This window comes from Odontesthes bonariensis, chromosome 3 (genome assembly GCF_027942865.1).
Source record: "Odontesthes bonariensis isolate fOdoBon6 chromosome 3, fOdoBon6.hap1, whole genome shotgun sequence".
Taxonomy (NCBI): domain Eukaryota; kingdom Metazoa; phylum Chordata; class Actinopteri; order Atheriniformes; family Atherinopsidae; genus Odontesthes; species Odontesthes bonariensis.
The window spans coordinates 41,328,779-41,345,356 of NC_134508.1; the positions used below are offsets into that span (position 1 = coordinate 41,328,779).

At 38.8% G+C, this 16,578-nt stretch overlaps 1 protein-coding gene across 2 annotated transcripts; it reads left to right on the top strand.

The window, feature by feature from the left end:
- The first annotated feature begins 7,336 nt into the window (after positions 1 to 7,336).
- Positions 7,337 to 16,170, top strand: LOC142377945 (uncharacterized). Of its 2 annotated transcripts, XM_075462280.1 has the most exons (6): positions 7,337 to 7,583; positions 12,579 to 12,785; positions 12,822 to 12,974; positions 14,066 to 14,349; positions 14,745 to 14,872; positions 15,739 to 16,170. In XM_075462280.1, exons 1-6 carry the CDS (start codon positions 7,433 to 7,435, stop codon positions 15,932 to 15,934), a joined length of 1,119 nt encoding a protein of 372 aa, XP_075318395.1. In that variant the 5' UTR covers positions 7,337 to 7,432; the 3' UTR covers positions 15,935 to 16,170. The 2 variants fall into 2 exon arrangements, with proteins under 2 accessions (XP_075318395.1, XP_075318394.1); XM_075462279.1 differs by having other exon boundaries at positions 7,338 to 7,583; positions 12,579 to 12,974.
- The last annotated feature ends 408 nt before the right edge of the window (positions 16,171 to 16,578 follow it).

Sequence of the window (16,578 nt, forward strand, 5' to 3'; positions counted from 1 at the left end):
ACTAAAAGCCCAGACGTTTTTTTGTTTGTTTGTTTGTTTTTTAAACCAAAGTAACTTATTTTTGGTACAAAATTGTATTTAAAGAACAATTCGATGCTAACTATCTAATATAAAGTGGACTAAAATTAGAATTATTTAAAACTATAAAGTTTTCCAATGAGAGCCTTGCTTTTTGTTACCAACTATTGATTTTATCATGGATTAATCTTCTGTATGTTCTGGCAGTTAATAGGTTGATTCGAATTGGTTGATTTTTTAAATAGGTTTTAAGATGTTATTGCTAACTTTTAAGGTTTTTAATGGGCTGGCACCCACATATTTGTGTGAACCTCTACATGTTTAAACCCATTGTTACTCGCTGGCCTTCAATTTGGGATGATCTTCAGACATTTTGTCATTACATTTTTTTTAGTTAACTCCGTTTGTTTCTATGTGTAATATTTTTACTGTTTTATTTTACTTTGGTCAATTTTGGCTGTTTAAAATTTGCTATATGAATAGAATTTGACCTTGATTATTTCTCTAACTGCCTGAAAGGGCGAGTTTTGGTCACAGGATCCAAAGTGTGAATGGTTGTGAAACTGCCTTTGGAGGAGAGACAATGCTGCATTGTAGGTGCTGGGAAGGAGATACCTGAGACCACCTCCTCTGTTCAAAGATGTTTTTTCCAGTTTAACATAGATAGATAGAACTTTATTGATCCCTACGTAGGTTCCCTCTGGGAAATTAATATAGATGGCTTCTTTGACTCCTCTCTCAAACCATTTGTCTTCTCTGTCCCTTTTCCTTGAGATGTAGGTGAACTGCTGAGTCTTCACCCTAAGAGGTGGCTTTCCTATGTTGTGCCATGCACTTGTGGAGCTGTTGTTTGGTCTCTCCAGGTCTGCACACTCCTTTCTGCACTGCACTGCATACACAACACCACTCAGTTTTTCTTTGGGTGTTTTGTCCTGCGGTGGAAAAAATAAGAATGATTATCCATGCACTGTTAAAGTCAAAAGCACTCAGGCAGCTTTATTGAATAGTTCTTGTACAAGAGAGAGCAAAACTTCAACAAAGAGCACCTATGTCAGAGTGTAGCTCTGACTTACAGTTTCAGTGCATGTCATATTATACCCGAACACAGGAGAAGGAAAAAATGTCAATGTATCAGACTATGCAAGCTAACTTCTTCTTATTTCTTGATGAGCCGGACGGCCTTGTGGAGTGTGCAAAACAGAATGAACAATGAAATACAGAAATGTTTGATTGGAAATATCTTGTGCCTCTAGTACCTGGGAAAGAAGATCAAGTCTTATAAGTGATGCCTGGCAAAAGGAGACCAAGTTTCACAAGAAACAAAAGAAAAATTTTACTGGAATGTCTTGTGCATCTAATGCCTGGGAAAGAATATCAAGTCTTACAAGTGATTTAAACATGATGAGACACAAGCATCAGGCTAAATCAAATTTTCCATTACAGTTGTTTGGGTGAACCAGTGCTTCTCTCTGTTGAAACAGTCAATGTATTTGAAGTGGGCGGTGGAGAGGCAAAGGTTGTCGTTCAGTGAGGCAGCCGTTTCCTGACAGTCTCCACTGCAGCTTAAATCAGTACACAGGTAAAAATCAAAGGACACGATGGTTTCACATGGAGACTTTCAGATGTACAAATATTGATATTTTAGGACAGTGGGGGGAACCCGGGGAGAACACACAAACTCCTCACAGAAAATACCCAGCCAGGATAGTGCTAACCACAGCACCACCGTACAGCCCTGCAGCTGAATAAGGCAACACAATAATAGTGGTTTCAAGAGTAAGTCAGTGAGTAAAATATATTTATAAAGCACTTTTCACAGATAAAAAGGGCTATACAACAAGACACAGTTAATAAAAGTGTATCATAACAATAAGAACAGAATACAAATGCCAAGTTAATTATAAGCTGGTCAATAGAAATTGACTCCGGCTGCTTTTTAAAGTGGAGTCCGTACAGCATAAAGACAGCGGAAAAGACTTCCACAACCCCAGTGCCGCTGTCAGAAAAGCCCGATCCCCAACCGAGTGCGCTGGGCCATCGGTAACCGCTGATCTGAAGAGCCTGCGAAGAAGAGTGAGGCTTCAGCTGAGCTTAACCCTAAAAGTTCATACTAGAATTTTAAAATTTAATCTAAAATTTACTGGAAACCAATGAAGAGAAGCCAGAACTGGAGTGATGTATCATGTGTGACCTCTAAACTGCACTTTGCTCTGGGGCCTCAGTGACACATGTGACTGTAACGACCCTCTCTGTTTATAAGCTGATATCTACCATCTAGTTCAGAACTGAAGAAGCCCTTCAGATGAGAAATGAAAACGTCTCCAAGGTCCAATTCCAGCTGCATGCAGGCTCTTATGAGAAATAGTGAAAGGGCATAATCAACTAATTGTGCAACGAGAAAGAAGTAAAATACGCCTAATGGGAAACTGACTTTCAAAATAAAACAGGAAACTACACAAAACCCTGAAAAGACTAAAAGACACTAAAAACTAAACAGAACTCTGCTACCAAAAAACAGGATGAGACCAGACTGAGGACAGATGCTGGTGAGTCTGGGAAGCTAAGACAGAATAAACGAGAAACTGAATTAAGATCAGAACTGAGAAATTAACTTAACTGAGTCCAGGACTGAAAGATAAACACAATAACAGAACTGAGGCGAGACAAGACTCAGATCACATCAGATAAATATAAACAATAGAGAGACTAGAAACAAAAAGGCACATCAAGAATAAACTAATACAAAGAGAGAATACATTCTAATTTAAACCAACAACTCCAAATTACCAGGAACACAAACGAGACAAGAAAATCTAACGCAGAGTCATGAACTTAAACAGGAAAACCACAAAACCTGAAAGTGTCGCAACAGCTGCATTGATTTGTTTACAGAGAACGTGAGAAAGCAGAAGAAGTTAATCATTTCAGAGCGTAGAGTTCAAAGAAGGAGCAGACTGAGCTGAACAGACAGGCTTTGGTGTTTGTTTTTCAGATGTTTCCTGCCTTTCAACAATAAGTATGACGCTTCTATAACCCCAAACACATACGTGAGCATAAGTGGAGCTTGTTGGGCTGGTCTGTACCAGATGGAATAAAAATGGAGGCTTCTAACTCCAACTCTGAGGATGAAAAGCAAACCAGCATATTTTTTAAATACTAAACATTACCTTTAAATCATAATAGATTAGTTAAATTAACCAGCAGTTATGCAACATTTTTTATAAGTTTTGCTCTTCAGAATTCATCTAGTTTAAAATCGAATTTTATTTCATGCTGATATTTTACATTTTCTGGTGTATGTTTAGTCAGATTGCAACATACGGACTTGCATTTATATCATCTTCTATCACAGAAAATGTTTTTTAAGAAGTAAAGCAGTGAAAACTGCTAACACAGGAGTTTAAGTTTGGTTTGATTATATCTGAGAAACAAGAGATTTGTAAATCTGTAAAAACATCCCAAATTCCTTCAACGAAGTCTCTTTTAGTCATATTTTCTATATTTGTTTGTTCTGATAATTTTTCTCACTCATGCTGTGGAAAATGTTTTTAATTTCCATTAAGAATAAACACTGTTTCAAAGCTTTTATTTTAAATAGAATTACTGCTGTGCTGAAAGAGTCTTCATGTTGAATCCAGACCACAAATTCTTCCAAAACACAGAGGACATGACTTTGGTTTCAGATTGTTTGAGTGTCAGACTCAAAGACATCTGTTCGTATCTGCTTAGCCTTCTTTGTAAATACACAACTCAGTCCAAAAAAAAACCCCACAATGAGACACCAAACAACAATAAAGAGATGCAAAAAACACTTTAATAAAAAAAAAATTTAAAAATCCACTAAACAGAAACAATCGGCGGCAAACAACTTGAAACTAATGCAAACCAATAAAAGAAGAAGTGCCAAATGATCATAAACATCCACCGAAAGATCAGAGAGGTATGCACATCGATCACATTGTAAGAACCAACAAATAAAAAGATGCAGATTGAACACAAATAAATGCCAAAACCAGGAAAACACACATATAAACCTCTGCTACAAATGACAAAAGGACAGCAAGGATATCCAAGAAGAAATTAACCTGTTGCTGTATATTAAAAATGATGTGTTTTTATGTGTCTGCATCATCCACTGATGTAAAGAAGCACCTAATTTTACTGTGTGGTCAGTCAATCTATGAGGTAACGGTTCATTAAAATTCATTCAGTGATGCTTTATCACCTGAGAATATGATTTGTACCTTTATTATAACATTTTATCAGATGCAAAACCAATGAAAGCTGAGAAAAACAATAACAAAAAGACCGCAAACAGATGCAAAAACAATTAAACATCATATATGTTCCATTTGTTGCTTGTTTTCTGAAGCACTTTACACTGTCTTGTGGTATACAACCCAGAGTTAACTGTGGTTACATCTTATTCTCCATTAGCATTTACAATGGCGATGGAGATAATTATTAGAGCTTCCAAGTGGGTTGTAGGTGGAAAGAGACGTCAGGATGGCATGCGCCTTACACCAATTAGAGCATACATGGATGATATGACGTTAGTGACTACAACAGTGCCATGTATGAAGAGAATACTTGAGAGACTTAATAAAAATCTAAAGTGGGCTGGTATGAAAATCAAACCTACTAAGTCTAGAAGTATCTCAATAAGTAGAGGGAAATTAAGTGATAGAAAGTTTGTAATAGATTAAGAAAACATTCCAATAATTAGGGAAAAGGCAGTAAAGAGTTTAGGCAGGTGGTACCAGGCAGACATGAATGATGGAGAGCGGGCAGTGCAGTTTCGGAAAGATGTTGCTGAGGGACTGGATAGAATAGATAAATCAGAGCTTCCAGGAAAGTTGAAGCTGTGGTGTCTGCAGTTTGGATTGTTTCCTAGGTTGATGTGGCCACTGTCTGTGTATGAGATTCTATTATATGTTGTAGAAAAAATGGAAAGAGTAGTTAGTTTTTATATTAGGAAGTGGCTAGGTGTTCCTAGATGCTTAAGTACTGTGGCACTGTATGGGAAAGGCATACTCCAGCTCCCAGTATCTAGTCTAGTAGAGGAGTTTAAATGTACTAAAGTTAGGAATGAGCTCCTGTTAGCTGGGAGTAGAGATGTGGTAGTTAGTAAGGTGGTTCCAAACCCAACCAAGGGGAGGAAGTGGAAACTAAGAATGGCAGCTCAGGAGGCAGAAGCAACTCTTAGACATGCAGAGATAGTGGGTAATGTGCAAATAGGCCGGGGAGGCTTGGGGCTTGGCCCAGGCAAACCAGTGTGGAGTAGAGCAGATCCCAAGGAGAAGAGAAAGCTAGTTGTTGAGCAGGTTCGTAGACAGGAGGAAATGTTAAGGGGTGCAAAGGCAGTGGCTCAGGCTAAGCAGGGACGGTGGTTGAATTGGGAAGGTGTAGAGAAGAAAAAGCTTAGTTGGAAAGAACTGTGGAGTATGGACGAAAGGAGTATTAGATTTTTGATAGGGGCAACATATGATGTATTGCCAAGTCCCCAGAACCTAAAACTCTGGGTAAATGGAGACCCGTTATGCTCGTTATGTTCAGGTACTGAAACTCTAAGGCATATTTTGTCAGGTTGTAAGGTTAGTCTGTCACAAGGTTGGTATACATGGCGACATGACCTAGTATTAAGAAGCTTAGCTGCAGGTATTGAAGATAAACGAAGGCAGGTAAACTTAGGAGGGTCTAAGGTGAAGAGAGTTGCAATGCAGTTTGTTCAAGAGAGGGAGAAAGTTAATAAGACGATAAGGAGGCACGGCAGCTTGGAGGATGCTTGTGATTGGGAGATGCAGGTAGACTTAGGAAATAAGCTTGTTGTTCCCCAGGAGATAGCCTCTACAAATCTAAGGCCTGATATAGTCTTGTGGTCTAGAAGTAGAATGAGAGTCTATTTCATAGAGCTGACTGTTCCTTGGGAGGAATTAGTAGCAGAAGCATATGAAAGGAAAAAGCTTAGGTATGTGGAGTTGGGGGCAGAAGCAGAGCAGCGAGGATGGAAGGTTAGAATCTGTCCAGTGGAAATAGGATGTAGAGGATTTGTTGCAAAGTCTGTTGTCTCATTGTTGAGGGAGCTGGGTGTAAGTGGACAGAGTGTGAGGAAAATAGTGAAGGAAGTGTCAGATGAGGCAGTAAAATCCAGTCAGTGGATTTGGATTAGAAGAAGCAATAGCAGCTGGGGGCCCAGCAGGGGCAGCACTTAGGGTAAACAGACTTTTGAAAAAGCAAAGAAGAAGTTCAAGATATTTAAGTGGAGGGTTTGGCCCATGTGATCCTTTTGAAACCAGGCGGCCATTTTGGGTGAGTTGGCTTTGTTTTTTATGGCATTTTTAGTAATTATAGGACTGTATAGTTGAGTTTGTCTGCTGAATCTGCTAGTGTGTCTTGTCCTGCCTCCACCTCTGGCACCCTCTATATTTTCATTAACCCCTTCCCCGAACCAGGGTTTGAATCCCATTCCTACTCATCTTACCTCTTATTTCTCCCCCTACCGAACCAGGGTTTGCATCCCCACCCCGCTGTGACTGGGGTGCAGTTGGTGAGAGTGAGTTGTATGGCTTTGTTTTTGCTGGCATTCTTAGTGATTATAGGACTGTTTAGGTGAGTTTGTCTGCTGAATCTGCGAGTGTGTCTTGTCCTGCCTCCACCTCTGGCACCCTCTATATTTTCATTACCCCCTACCCGAACCAGGGTTTGAATGCCCACCCCGCTGTGACTGGTGTGCAGTTGGTGAGAGGCTGAGATAGCTTGTGGCTGTAAAAGATGGTTGTTGTGGTGTGAGGAGCAGTGTTGGCTGGCATTAGGGGGGTGACTCTGGGACGCCAGTGGTCATTGTCTAGCCTCCTGGAGGTGTCGTGGGCCCAACTAGACAAAACACTGATGAAAGGAGGTTCCCACCTGATGACCCCAATGACTTGTTGGTCAGCACTGCTCACTGATCTATATTATAGGGAGTATAGGGAATTATTCACTGAGTCTGGTCCTTTATTTTTTTTTCTTTAGCACAAGTTTCTCGTGTTTACCTTGAATTACATGCAGGTCCTCTGCAGCCCAATCACTCTTTAAACTTGAATTAGTCTTACATTAATCAAGAAAGTCCCTTTTTGGTTACCCACACAGCACCAAAGGAAACCAAAACATCCAAAAAACTAATAACAAATCTGCAACTACGGTATGTGTTTTAAGTTAATGCTAATGAACAGTGTGATCCTACTAAAGTGACCGGACTGTTTAAGTGAGGAAACACTGGTGGGAAAGTGGAGACAGCGAGCCCTGCTGACAGAGGGGGAGGTCCTGACCAGAGAAATGAAACCTAAAGTGACGGCTGACATTTGAAGCAGGAACTAAAAGTAAAAAAGCTGAAGTGGAGCCCGCTCAGAGGAACTGCATAAAGACAAACACTTTCATGCAGAGAGGAACACCCTTAAAGCTACTCAGCCTGGTGAAGATGAAGATAAAAAGCAACATGCTTCTTTTTTCAATCCTGATGGTTATCACACCAGCAGTGGTGGTCGTGGATTCTACACCAGCTGATCAGCAAGATTATGCAACAAGAGGTAGAAACCTTAGGTATTTCCTGTTTAAGTGTAGATTAAAGCAACAAAACCAAATCACGTGCACATATCTGTTGTGATTGTGTCTGTGCAGAGTAATACAACAATGTAAAGTAAAACTTTACACCACCAGATTGATTTAGCTGATTATTTTAAGTGTGAGCAGCACTTTTACTGAAGTGCTGCAACTAATTTTTTCACAACTTAGTATTAAATCTATTCGTTGTTGCTTATTTGATCAGTAAAATGCAAACATTGGTGAGGAGCCACCAGTTTAAGTCTTGCATGTTTAGTTGTTGGGGTACTTGTCACCTTCAGATCCTGTAATTTCTTTTGTTAAAGGTGTAAACTCTACAAAGCTAAGATATGTTCACAAAGACTGGTGTGACTGCTAGTGCAGCAGCTCAGTTTGCGCAACAACTGCTACCTGAAATGGTTGTTGGTGAAAATCCTGTTTGTCTTTGTGCTTTATACTTTGGGAGATCTGAGGTCTTTCATGAAGCAGGTTTAGTGAAAACCTGCTTCGTGAAAAAAAAAAAGTTTATTAACCCTGAAATGAGGGAAACTCTGAGTTTTCCGTTTCACAAAGGGAGGTAACTCAAGCTCTCGGTCAGTTACCGTAGTAACAGACTCTATGAACCTAACCTGGTCGGGACCAGGTTTTATTCAAGAAACCTGGAGTTTCTCTCTGTCTCCAGCCTCTTTCAGCCACACACGCCATTTGATTTCCTCATTCATTCAGTCAGCAGAGCGAGTTCTTCCACTTCTAGAAGGCCATTAGGCATAGTGGGAGGCGACTTTTTTCACTAACATGGCATGTCCTTTTGACAATGATCCCGTGGATGAAGGTGCAGCATTATTGCGCAGAGAATTAAATATTCGTCGGGAGATGGTTATAGATGTCTTAACATTTACAGACAATTATCTTCTTGAGCTGAAGAAATTTGTTGGGACAAAAGAAAAAAAAGACATAAAAGACAAATAAATATTTGTATGAATAGGCTTAAAAAAGATATTAATAGGCCTATTATATTTTATAAAGGCACTTGTGTCTCGGGGGTGGAGTCCCTCCAGGGATTCCCTCAAGCCACTGGCCTTCCGTTAGAGGTGGCGGTGCTGGGCACCACCCGTTTTACGGGCATCTGCCTTCTTTCTGTTGGCTCAGTAGAAGTCTGTGTTAGTTTAAATAGGCTTAATTATTTAACAGAGCATGATATAGATGAGAAGACATTTATGTGTGTGAAAACAGCATTATGTTGGGGATAAAATAACTGCACAGTCAAATAGCCACTTAATATTTACTTTACAATGTAAAACATGATCAAAATGAGGTACCTCCATGCCGACGTCTTACCTGTAAGAAGCATGTTTTTATATTTCATCTTAAACTGCTACCAAGTGCGCTTCTCCCCCGCGGGATTGCACCTTGATTAAATAAATGAATGGGCTACCATTTAAGCAGTTTTCCCTGTAATATTATTGTGATGGCAAAGGACTACATTTAAACTTACGCTTTTGTAGCTGCAGCGGTGCACTTATTTCTAAAAACGTGTTGAAACTCACCGTATGAGCGCATTAAGATTTCCAATTCGAGGTTGGTGAAAAACGTAGCCCCGCCTCTTCCCCGTTGCCATGATGACTCGTCGAATCGGGGATTGATGCTGGCTTTTTAAAGTTGTGAAACTACTTAGAGTTGATTAAACTCACTCAAATCAGCGTTTCTGGAACCGAAAACTCAGAGTTTTCTATCTCAGAGTAGATCAACTCAGAGATCAGGAATAGACTCAGAGTATGTTGAACCTGCTTTGTGAAACGGACCCCTGGTGGGTTTAACATCCTTTAACTTAAGTGCACCCTAGTGGTGAAACTGTGTGATAACCAACAGTCTTATCTTGGGTGTGGGTGACCTAAGTTTGGGGATCAAACGAGCAAGGAGCTGTACTAGTTTGAAAATACAAATCATATCTCAAAAGAATAATATGGGCTGTCCTCTGAGACATTAAAAAATGATGACGACTCAAAAGCATTCGCTATGAAGATGTCAAACTGGAGGCAAAAATTTGCAACAGAAATTAAATAAAATTACATGAATGAGTTTATAAATGAGCTCATAAATGAGCAGGGTCTTCTTCCTTTTCTTAGCGTCATCCAATGAATGTTGACATCAGGCTTATAGTTTAAACCCACACAACAGCTAAATGATTACTATTTATTAGTATTGTTCCGTAACAAAACATTTTTAAAAATCAGCCTATTATCTTTGGCATTGATGAGAGACAGTGGTTCCAAAGGCTAATAAAGATGTGCTCCAAGTAATTATCTGTCTCTTATGCACACCCAGAAATAGTCTCTACTATCTATATATTTCAAATTGTGCTAAAGATATCGAAATAAAATGTACTCTATTAATCCCCAAAAGCAAAGTATATTTTTTACTATGTAGGTTATCTTGGAAAACAGCAAAAAAAATGTTAATGATTATAAATCTGTTATTAAATGTTTGTAAAACTTGGAAAAGAGGCCTTGTTTAGGGCACTTGTGTAGATTTTTGGTGTGGCACAGCAAAGCCGCTTCTAAAGGTTGGCATGTTTTGTTTGCAATCTGATATCTTCCTTCTTTGGTTACCGATCAGGTTTTACGGCTGGCCTCCAAAGCTTTGATTAGTTAAATAGTTGCCCAAATCTGTGATCTGCCAAGTTCTCACTTGCCTGAGCTGCCTTGTCATTAAAGGTTTAAGATGTAAAATAAATCAGAGTATCCCTTTAAATCTCTTATTAAAACTCACTTTTATTTTGTAGCTTTTTCTTAAACGAACAATCCGGTTTCACACAAAATTGGGACTCTATGTAAAACCAAAATAACACCAGAATGCAATGAACTGCAAACAATTAAAATGTTAGAAATCAGACAAATAAGATATATCAAATCAGGAAAAAGCTAAATATTCCAAAATGATCAGTTTTTGTTTTATTTGTTGTCAGAAAAAGAAATTAAGAAAGAATTGATGGGAAACAAGTTGTTAAAATAGGGTAATGTAAAAGAAAATGTGAATAAATAAAAACTGAGTGTAAATTATTCTTTGTGTTTAAACCAAATCCAAAGTAACTAAGTTGGTGAGAGGCTGAGGTACCTGACTTATCGCACTTACTCTAGCACTAGTTTTGCTCTTAGCTGTTTGGTATTGGAAGGAAATGCACTTATGATTTCTTGTGACCTGAAGTTCTTTTGCCTACCGATGTTGAACGCACTTATTGTAAGTCGCTTTGGTTAAAAGCGTCTGCAAAATGACCGTAATGTAATGTAATGTAATGTAACTGTTGTTGGTTTTGGTTTTTAATTAGTCTAATTTTGGTTATCTGATGATATCCAGACCAGAGGTGAAGGACAAGGCTGAAAATCAACGGTGAATAGCTGTGATCTTGAGGCATCACTGTATTAAAAACCGACATTATTCTGTCCTGGAAATCAGTGCGAGAGGAAAACATCCTGCAGGCTACAGAAACACTTGGCAGCATTGGAGACGGTGGCATAAAATATTCAGTTAAAGAGGTCAAGAGATTATGAACAGACAACAATATCAACATTCGGGAATCCAGTCCAGACTCTGCTATTAATCATCAAGAAAGAATTATTTTGTACATGACATTATTCTTGAAAATGTACAAAAAAATAACTTGATTTGGCTTAGAAAACAGTATTTTCAGGTTTAACTGTATTGCAAAAAATAAATAAATACAAACCAGTTTAAAAATATTATGCTGTTTTTGTCCTATTTCAGTTAAAGCTGCGGTCGGCAACTTTTTTTTAGTCATATTAGCTTGAACTGTCATGGGATTCTGGAAGTAGAATATTAAATAGGCTGTTTAGGAAAAATAACGAAATCTGTAGCTCCCTCTGAAGCCTGTAATCATGCTTGCAAAAACCGAGCGCTCCCGGCTGTTTTTAACCAATCAAGTTAGGGTGGAGGAATCCTACCTGTCAATCACAGCTTGTGCACACGCTGCTGAGCGTGAGTCTGCCCCAGCTTGTGTGCGCTCACACTGGTGTGAACTCACGTGCACAACCTCGTCCACAGAGGGGGAGGGATTTGGGGGGGCGATTCGGAGCTTGTTAGAGGTTGGGGGAGGGACCTGAAAGTTGTATCAGTTCGAATTTTCCGACTTTAGACTTGGAATTTTGAAAACCTGCCGACTGCAGCTTTAAATCTACATAAAGGATTTTGAAATTGTTGTGTTGTGTTTTTTTTTTAAAGAAAAAATTATAATAATGTGGCCTATGTTGAATGGAAAAATCTGTCCTTTTTCAACCAACGTGCACGTGACTGTTAAACACATTTCATCACAGCTGCAGTGAGATGTAAATCATAGCATCTTCCTTAAAGTTTGTCCAAACGCCATCCTGGCTCAATGTACCCCACAGCATATGTCAGTTATTGGAGAAAAGACGAGCTAACTTACCAATCCATGCCAATATTCAACTGAATGATTTGGGTGGTTTTATACACTGACAATTTACCAACTAATGGCAAACAGTACAGGACTTAAGTCGCTGAAAAGCCTCTGGGTTAGAATGAAGAATAGTCCAACCAAGGCAGCCAGATACCACGAAGGCAGAGGAGTCAGGACCATTCAGCCAATACTGGATGGGGATCTGCACAGCCAAGCCAAGTGTCAACAGTGTAGATATTATGCCAGAGGCCTGGGACCCTAACAGTAATACAAAAACCCTGACTGTCGCATTGGGAAACTGACGTGTTGTAGCATGTTTTTCTAAAGCATTGGTGCAACCAGTGCATAGAGGTTAAAAATTAACCTAATTTACCTTCAGGGACCGATCCATCCAAATAGTCCCCAAAAGGTCTGGTTGAAGGTCTAGATCACCACTGCTCATTGATCCCTTTAGTAAATTAGGTCTTGCATAAACAGAATTTCATATAATTTAACCAGCTTGTTTGTATTTATTTATTTATTTATTTATTTTGTGTCTTTTTCTCTGTAGATGGTGCTGGAATAAATTTAAATGGGAAGATGTTCACTTTGTCTGGTTATAGAGGAGGAATACGCTTCTATTCACCCTATCACCCTCCCCCCTGGTTGTCGTCTACACCGAACCCGACCAGAAGATACACTTCTCCTTACTACTCCACCTCCAGCACGCCAACAGCCACCCACCAATACACACCTAAAACCACACCTAAAACCACACCTAGAACCACACCTAGAACCACACCTAGGCCCACACCTAGAACCACACCTAGGACCACACTTAGGACCACACATAGAACCACATCTAGAACCACACCTAGGACCACACCTAGAACCACACCTAGAACCACACCTAGAACCACATCTAGAACCACTTACCCTCCACGGACCACAGCTCCTCCCACAAGTGGTCAGTACTTCACAAATACATGAATTAATACTGCAGAGTGTAAACTGTATTCACTCTAGTTAGTTTTGTTTTGCTGTTGATTTCATTACCAAAACACAGATGTTGTTGATGCCCTTTTATTGAAGATCTCCCTTAAAGAAGATTCTCTGTCTACGCCGGTTAAAAACAGTTCAAATTTACAGCAAAAAAACAACAAAACCAAACACAATCTTAAAGGGTGAAACCCAAAATAATATGTTGATATGTTGATATGTTTATGCACATGTATCTAGAGTCCAGCAGCATAATATTAAAGAGTGAGATTCTTACAGTTATTAAAGCTGCACTAACTGACCTCCGACCACAAGGGGGCAGAACAGCTTAAAAAGAAACACTGTTTTCAAATCTTCTCTTTGATATGTCCTGCCTCAGTGTTGTGGACATCTAGGGTCATTTTGCATGTGTGTGGTCATCTCTGTGGTTGTTTTGTGTATTTTTCTGGTCATTAAAAAGGAGTTTTGAATCTCTTTGTGACAGTTATGTATCTTGTTGCTTCTTTCTGTGCCTGAGTTTGTTTTGTAACCTGTTTTTCTAGAGAATTGAGAGCACGTTATGTCTTTTTGTTGTTGATTTGTGTCTCTTCTTATTGTTTTGTTTTCTTTGCGTTTATGTTTATGTCTCGGATGATATTTTGTATCAGATTTTCACCATTTTGTGTCTCTTTAGTCATTTAAGGTAATTATTTTTGTCTCCTCATAGTTGTTTTATGGCTCTCTGGTGTGTCCATTTTGTAGATTTTTTTCCACTTCTATATGGTCTTTATGCATTTTTTGGGGTAATTTTTTTGTCTTTTTAGAGTTATTTTTGCATGTTTTAATTTTGTGCATAGTTTTCGATCCTGTTTTGGTTATTTTTGTTGTCATTTTGTGTATCTTTGCAGTTTTTTTTGTCTGTGCACTTTGTCTATAATTATTTAGTCTATTATTAATGTATTTTTCTGGTCATTTTGGGTCAGTGGATGTTTTTATTTAGTTGGTGCTTTGTGATTGTATTGTCATTTTGTGTCTCTGTGGTCATCTTATGAACCATCATTACTTGTGTATACCTTGCAGGTGTTTCGGTGTGTTTGCGGTATATCACTGACTCTCTGCAGACACAAATCTTCACTCTAAGTCCATACAGCTCATACCCTCTGATGTTTCAAATGATGGGAATGCTGTCATATTCGGTGACAGACAATTACAACGGTGTTTACCTGCAGCCCAGCATCAGGCTCTGGTCAGACATTGGACGGAGCATGTGGACCAACGTCTGCCTCACTGTGGACACCGTGAAGAATGTGGTCCAGATGTTCAAAGACTCAAACATGAGTATGAGGAAGGTGCTGCCTTATCGGGTGAGAACGTGACATGAATCATAATCAGAAACTGTGAGGAAAATACACTCTAAACCAGACTAATGTATCCTGGAATCAATGCTAAATGCTGAGAATTTTCTTCTTGTATCAGTCTATGGAGGTGTTTTTTTTTTTGGTCCTTTACTGGCTTTTCCTATGACTTTTATGTTGTTTCTGTTTATTGTGTCTTGGATTAAAGTTTATTTAACAAAAACAGAGATGAAACTGATGAATCCGTCAGTCTCTGAGTTTGAAAGAGATTTAAAGTTAAAGGACAAATTACAACCAGGTCAAGTTTGATGAATTTTAATGTAATTCTCTTTTTTTTCATCATTGTTGGTAATATCATATACTGTATATATGACCCTATATATTCTCTGTGTGTGTGTGTTCAGCATGTGTGGTCAGGTGAGCCTGTGATTGAATTCTCAGATTTTGACGGTCAGGTGACAGACGTACAGGTGTGGGATTATCCTCTGCGCTATAAGGAAGTCCTCTACTATTTGAGCAGTGGAAAATATGGGTATGACTCTGTTTTCTATATTTTTGTGTGTTCTTGTTTTCATTACCTTTTTTTATTATCTTTTTTTAGTATAATAATTTATCTTTTTGGCACCATTTTGAAGACCAAAACCTGCTCCTAATGAGGCAGAAAATCATTTCTGGGGTCCGGGTTAACAAGGTTTAAAGAGTTGATTTAGACTAGCTTTAGGTTATATTTAAAAGGTGCTGTTCAAATTAATTAATTAATAATAAGTACCAATATTACACCACCACAGTAAGGAAAAACTATAATTACATCTTCACACAGTTCAGCATTTAGTCTATGAATTCAGCTTTATGTGGATACAGTTTAAAGTCCACAGCTTTCAGTATTTAAGAGCTATCTGGATGTTTACTCAGGGGTAATTAATCACATTACAACTGGCGTTCATGTCAGAAATGAAAACAATGTAGGAATAAATACAGCGTTTGACGAGAAACATGCGTCTAAAGCTGCAAGCTTTCAGAGCAGATCCTCTTCCTCTGGCAGCAAATAAAATGAATATTCCTTAAAAAATAATAATGTTCAAATATGGGGATTGTTTTATTTCCATTTGACACTGGTGCTTATGGTCCCATTTGATGGATTCTCAAACATGTACTAAAGATGAATTAAAAAGAAAATGAACACACATTTTTTAAAACTTCTTTTATTCTACTGTCTTCTATGAAAATGTTTAATTTAAATCAAGAATATCTTTTTGTTTTTTTTACCTCAAACAATATTTCCTGTAAATTCTGGAGGACCGACACCACGAACCATGATGTTATATTAAAGCTTTTTTAGTTACACAGATAAACCAGACAGTAAAAAATAGATATTTCTTGTCTTGTTTTTGGTTTTAGGCCATACCAAGGCTCCGTGCTCACCTGGTCCTACATCCTCTACTCTCCCAGTGGAAACACCCTACTGGAGGACACCTACGAGCAGCAGCTTAAGCAGCCAAGGGGGCAGCGAGGACATCACCTGAGGGGGAAGAAGATGCACAGGAAGGTTCTCAGCCAGGGGGAGACTAAACAAAAAAGGAAACAAATGTTTTAATGAAAATGCAAGAGAGCCACTGGCACAAAAAAATTAATCAAAATTAATTAAAAAAGCAATCAATAATCAACTGACAATGGTTAACGAGTTACATTTGAACATTTTTATGTATGTGATCATAGTTACAAATTGCTCATTAACAAACAGCAAGCTAATTACTTTCTTACTAAGTGTATTTCTCTTCATATTTTTTTGCATTATTAAAAACAATAAAGAGATTTCTGATCAGAAAGTGACACTGATTGTGTATTTAATAATTTTAAAGCTCCACAATGTGCTTTAAAGGTACAGTTCAATACTTTGTGAAATGGACTTAGGAGGAAATAGATATCACTCTGACTGGAGTGGAAATTAAAAAAGATGGTTTTGTGATTTCCTGTGAGGGTTGGACTCCGTCAGGGCTGCCCTTTGTCACCGATTCTGTTCATAATTTTTATAGAGAGAATTTCTAGGCGCAGCCAGGGCGTTGAGGGGGTCCGGTTTGGCGACCTCAGAATTGGGTCTCTGCTTTTTGCGGACGATGTGGTTCTGTTGGCGTCGTCAGGCCGTGAACTTCAGCTCTCACTGGAGCGGTTCGCAGCAGAGTGTGAAGCGGCTGGGATGACCATCAGCACCTCCAAATCCGAGACCATGGTCTTCGGCCG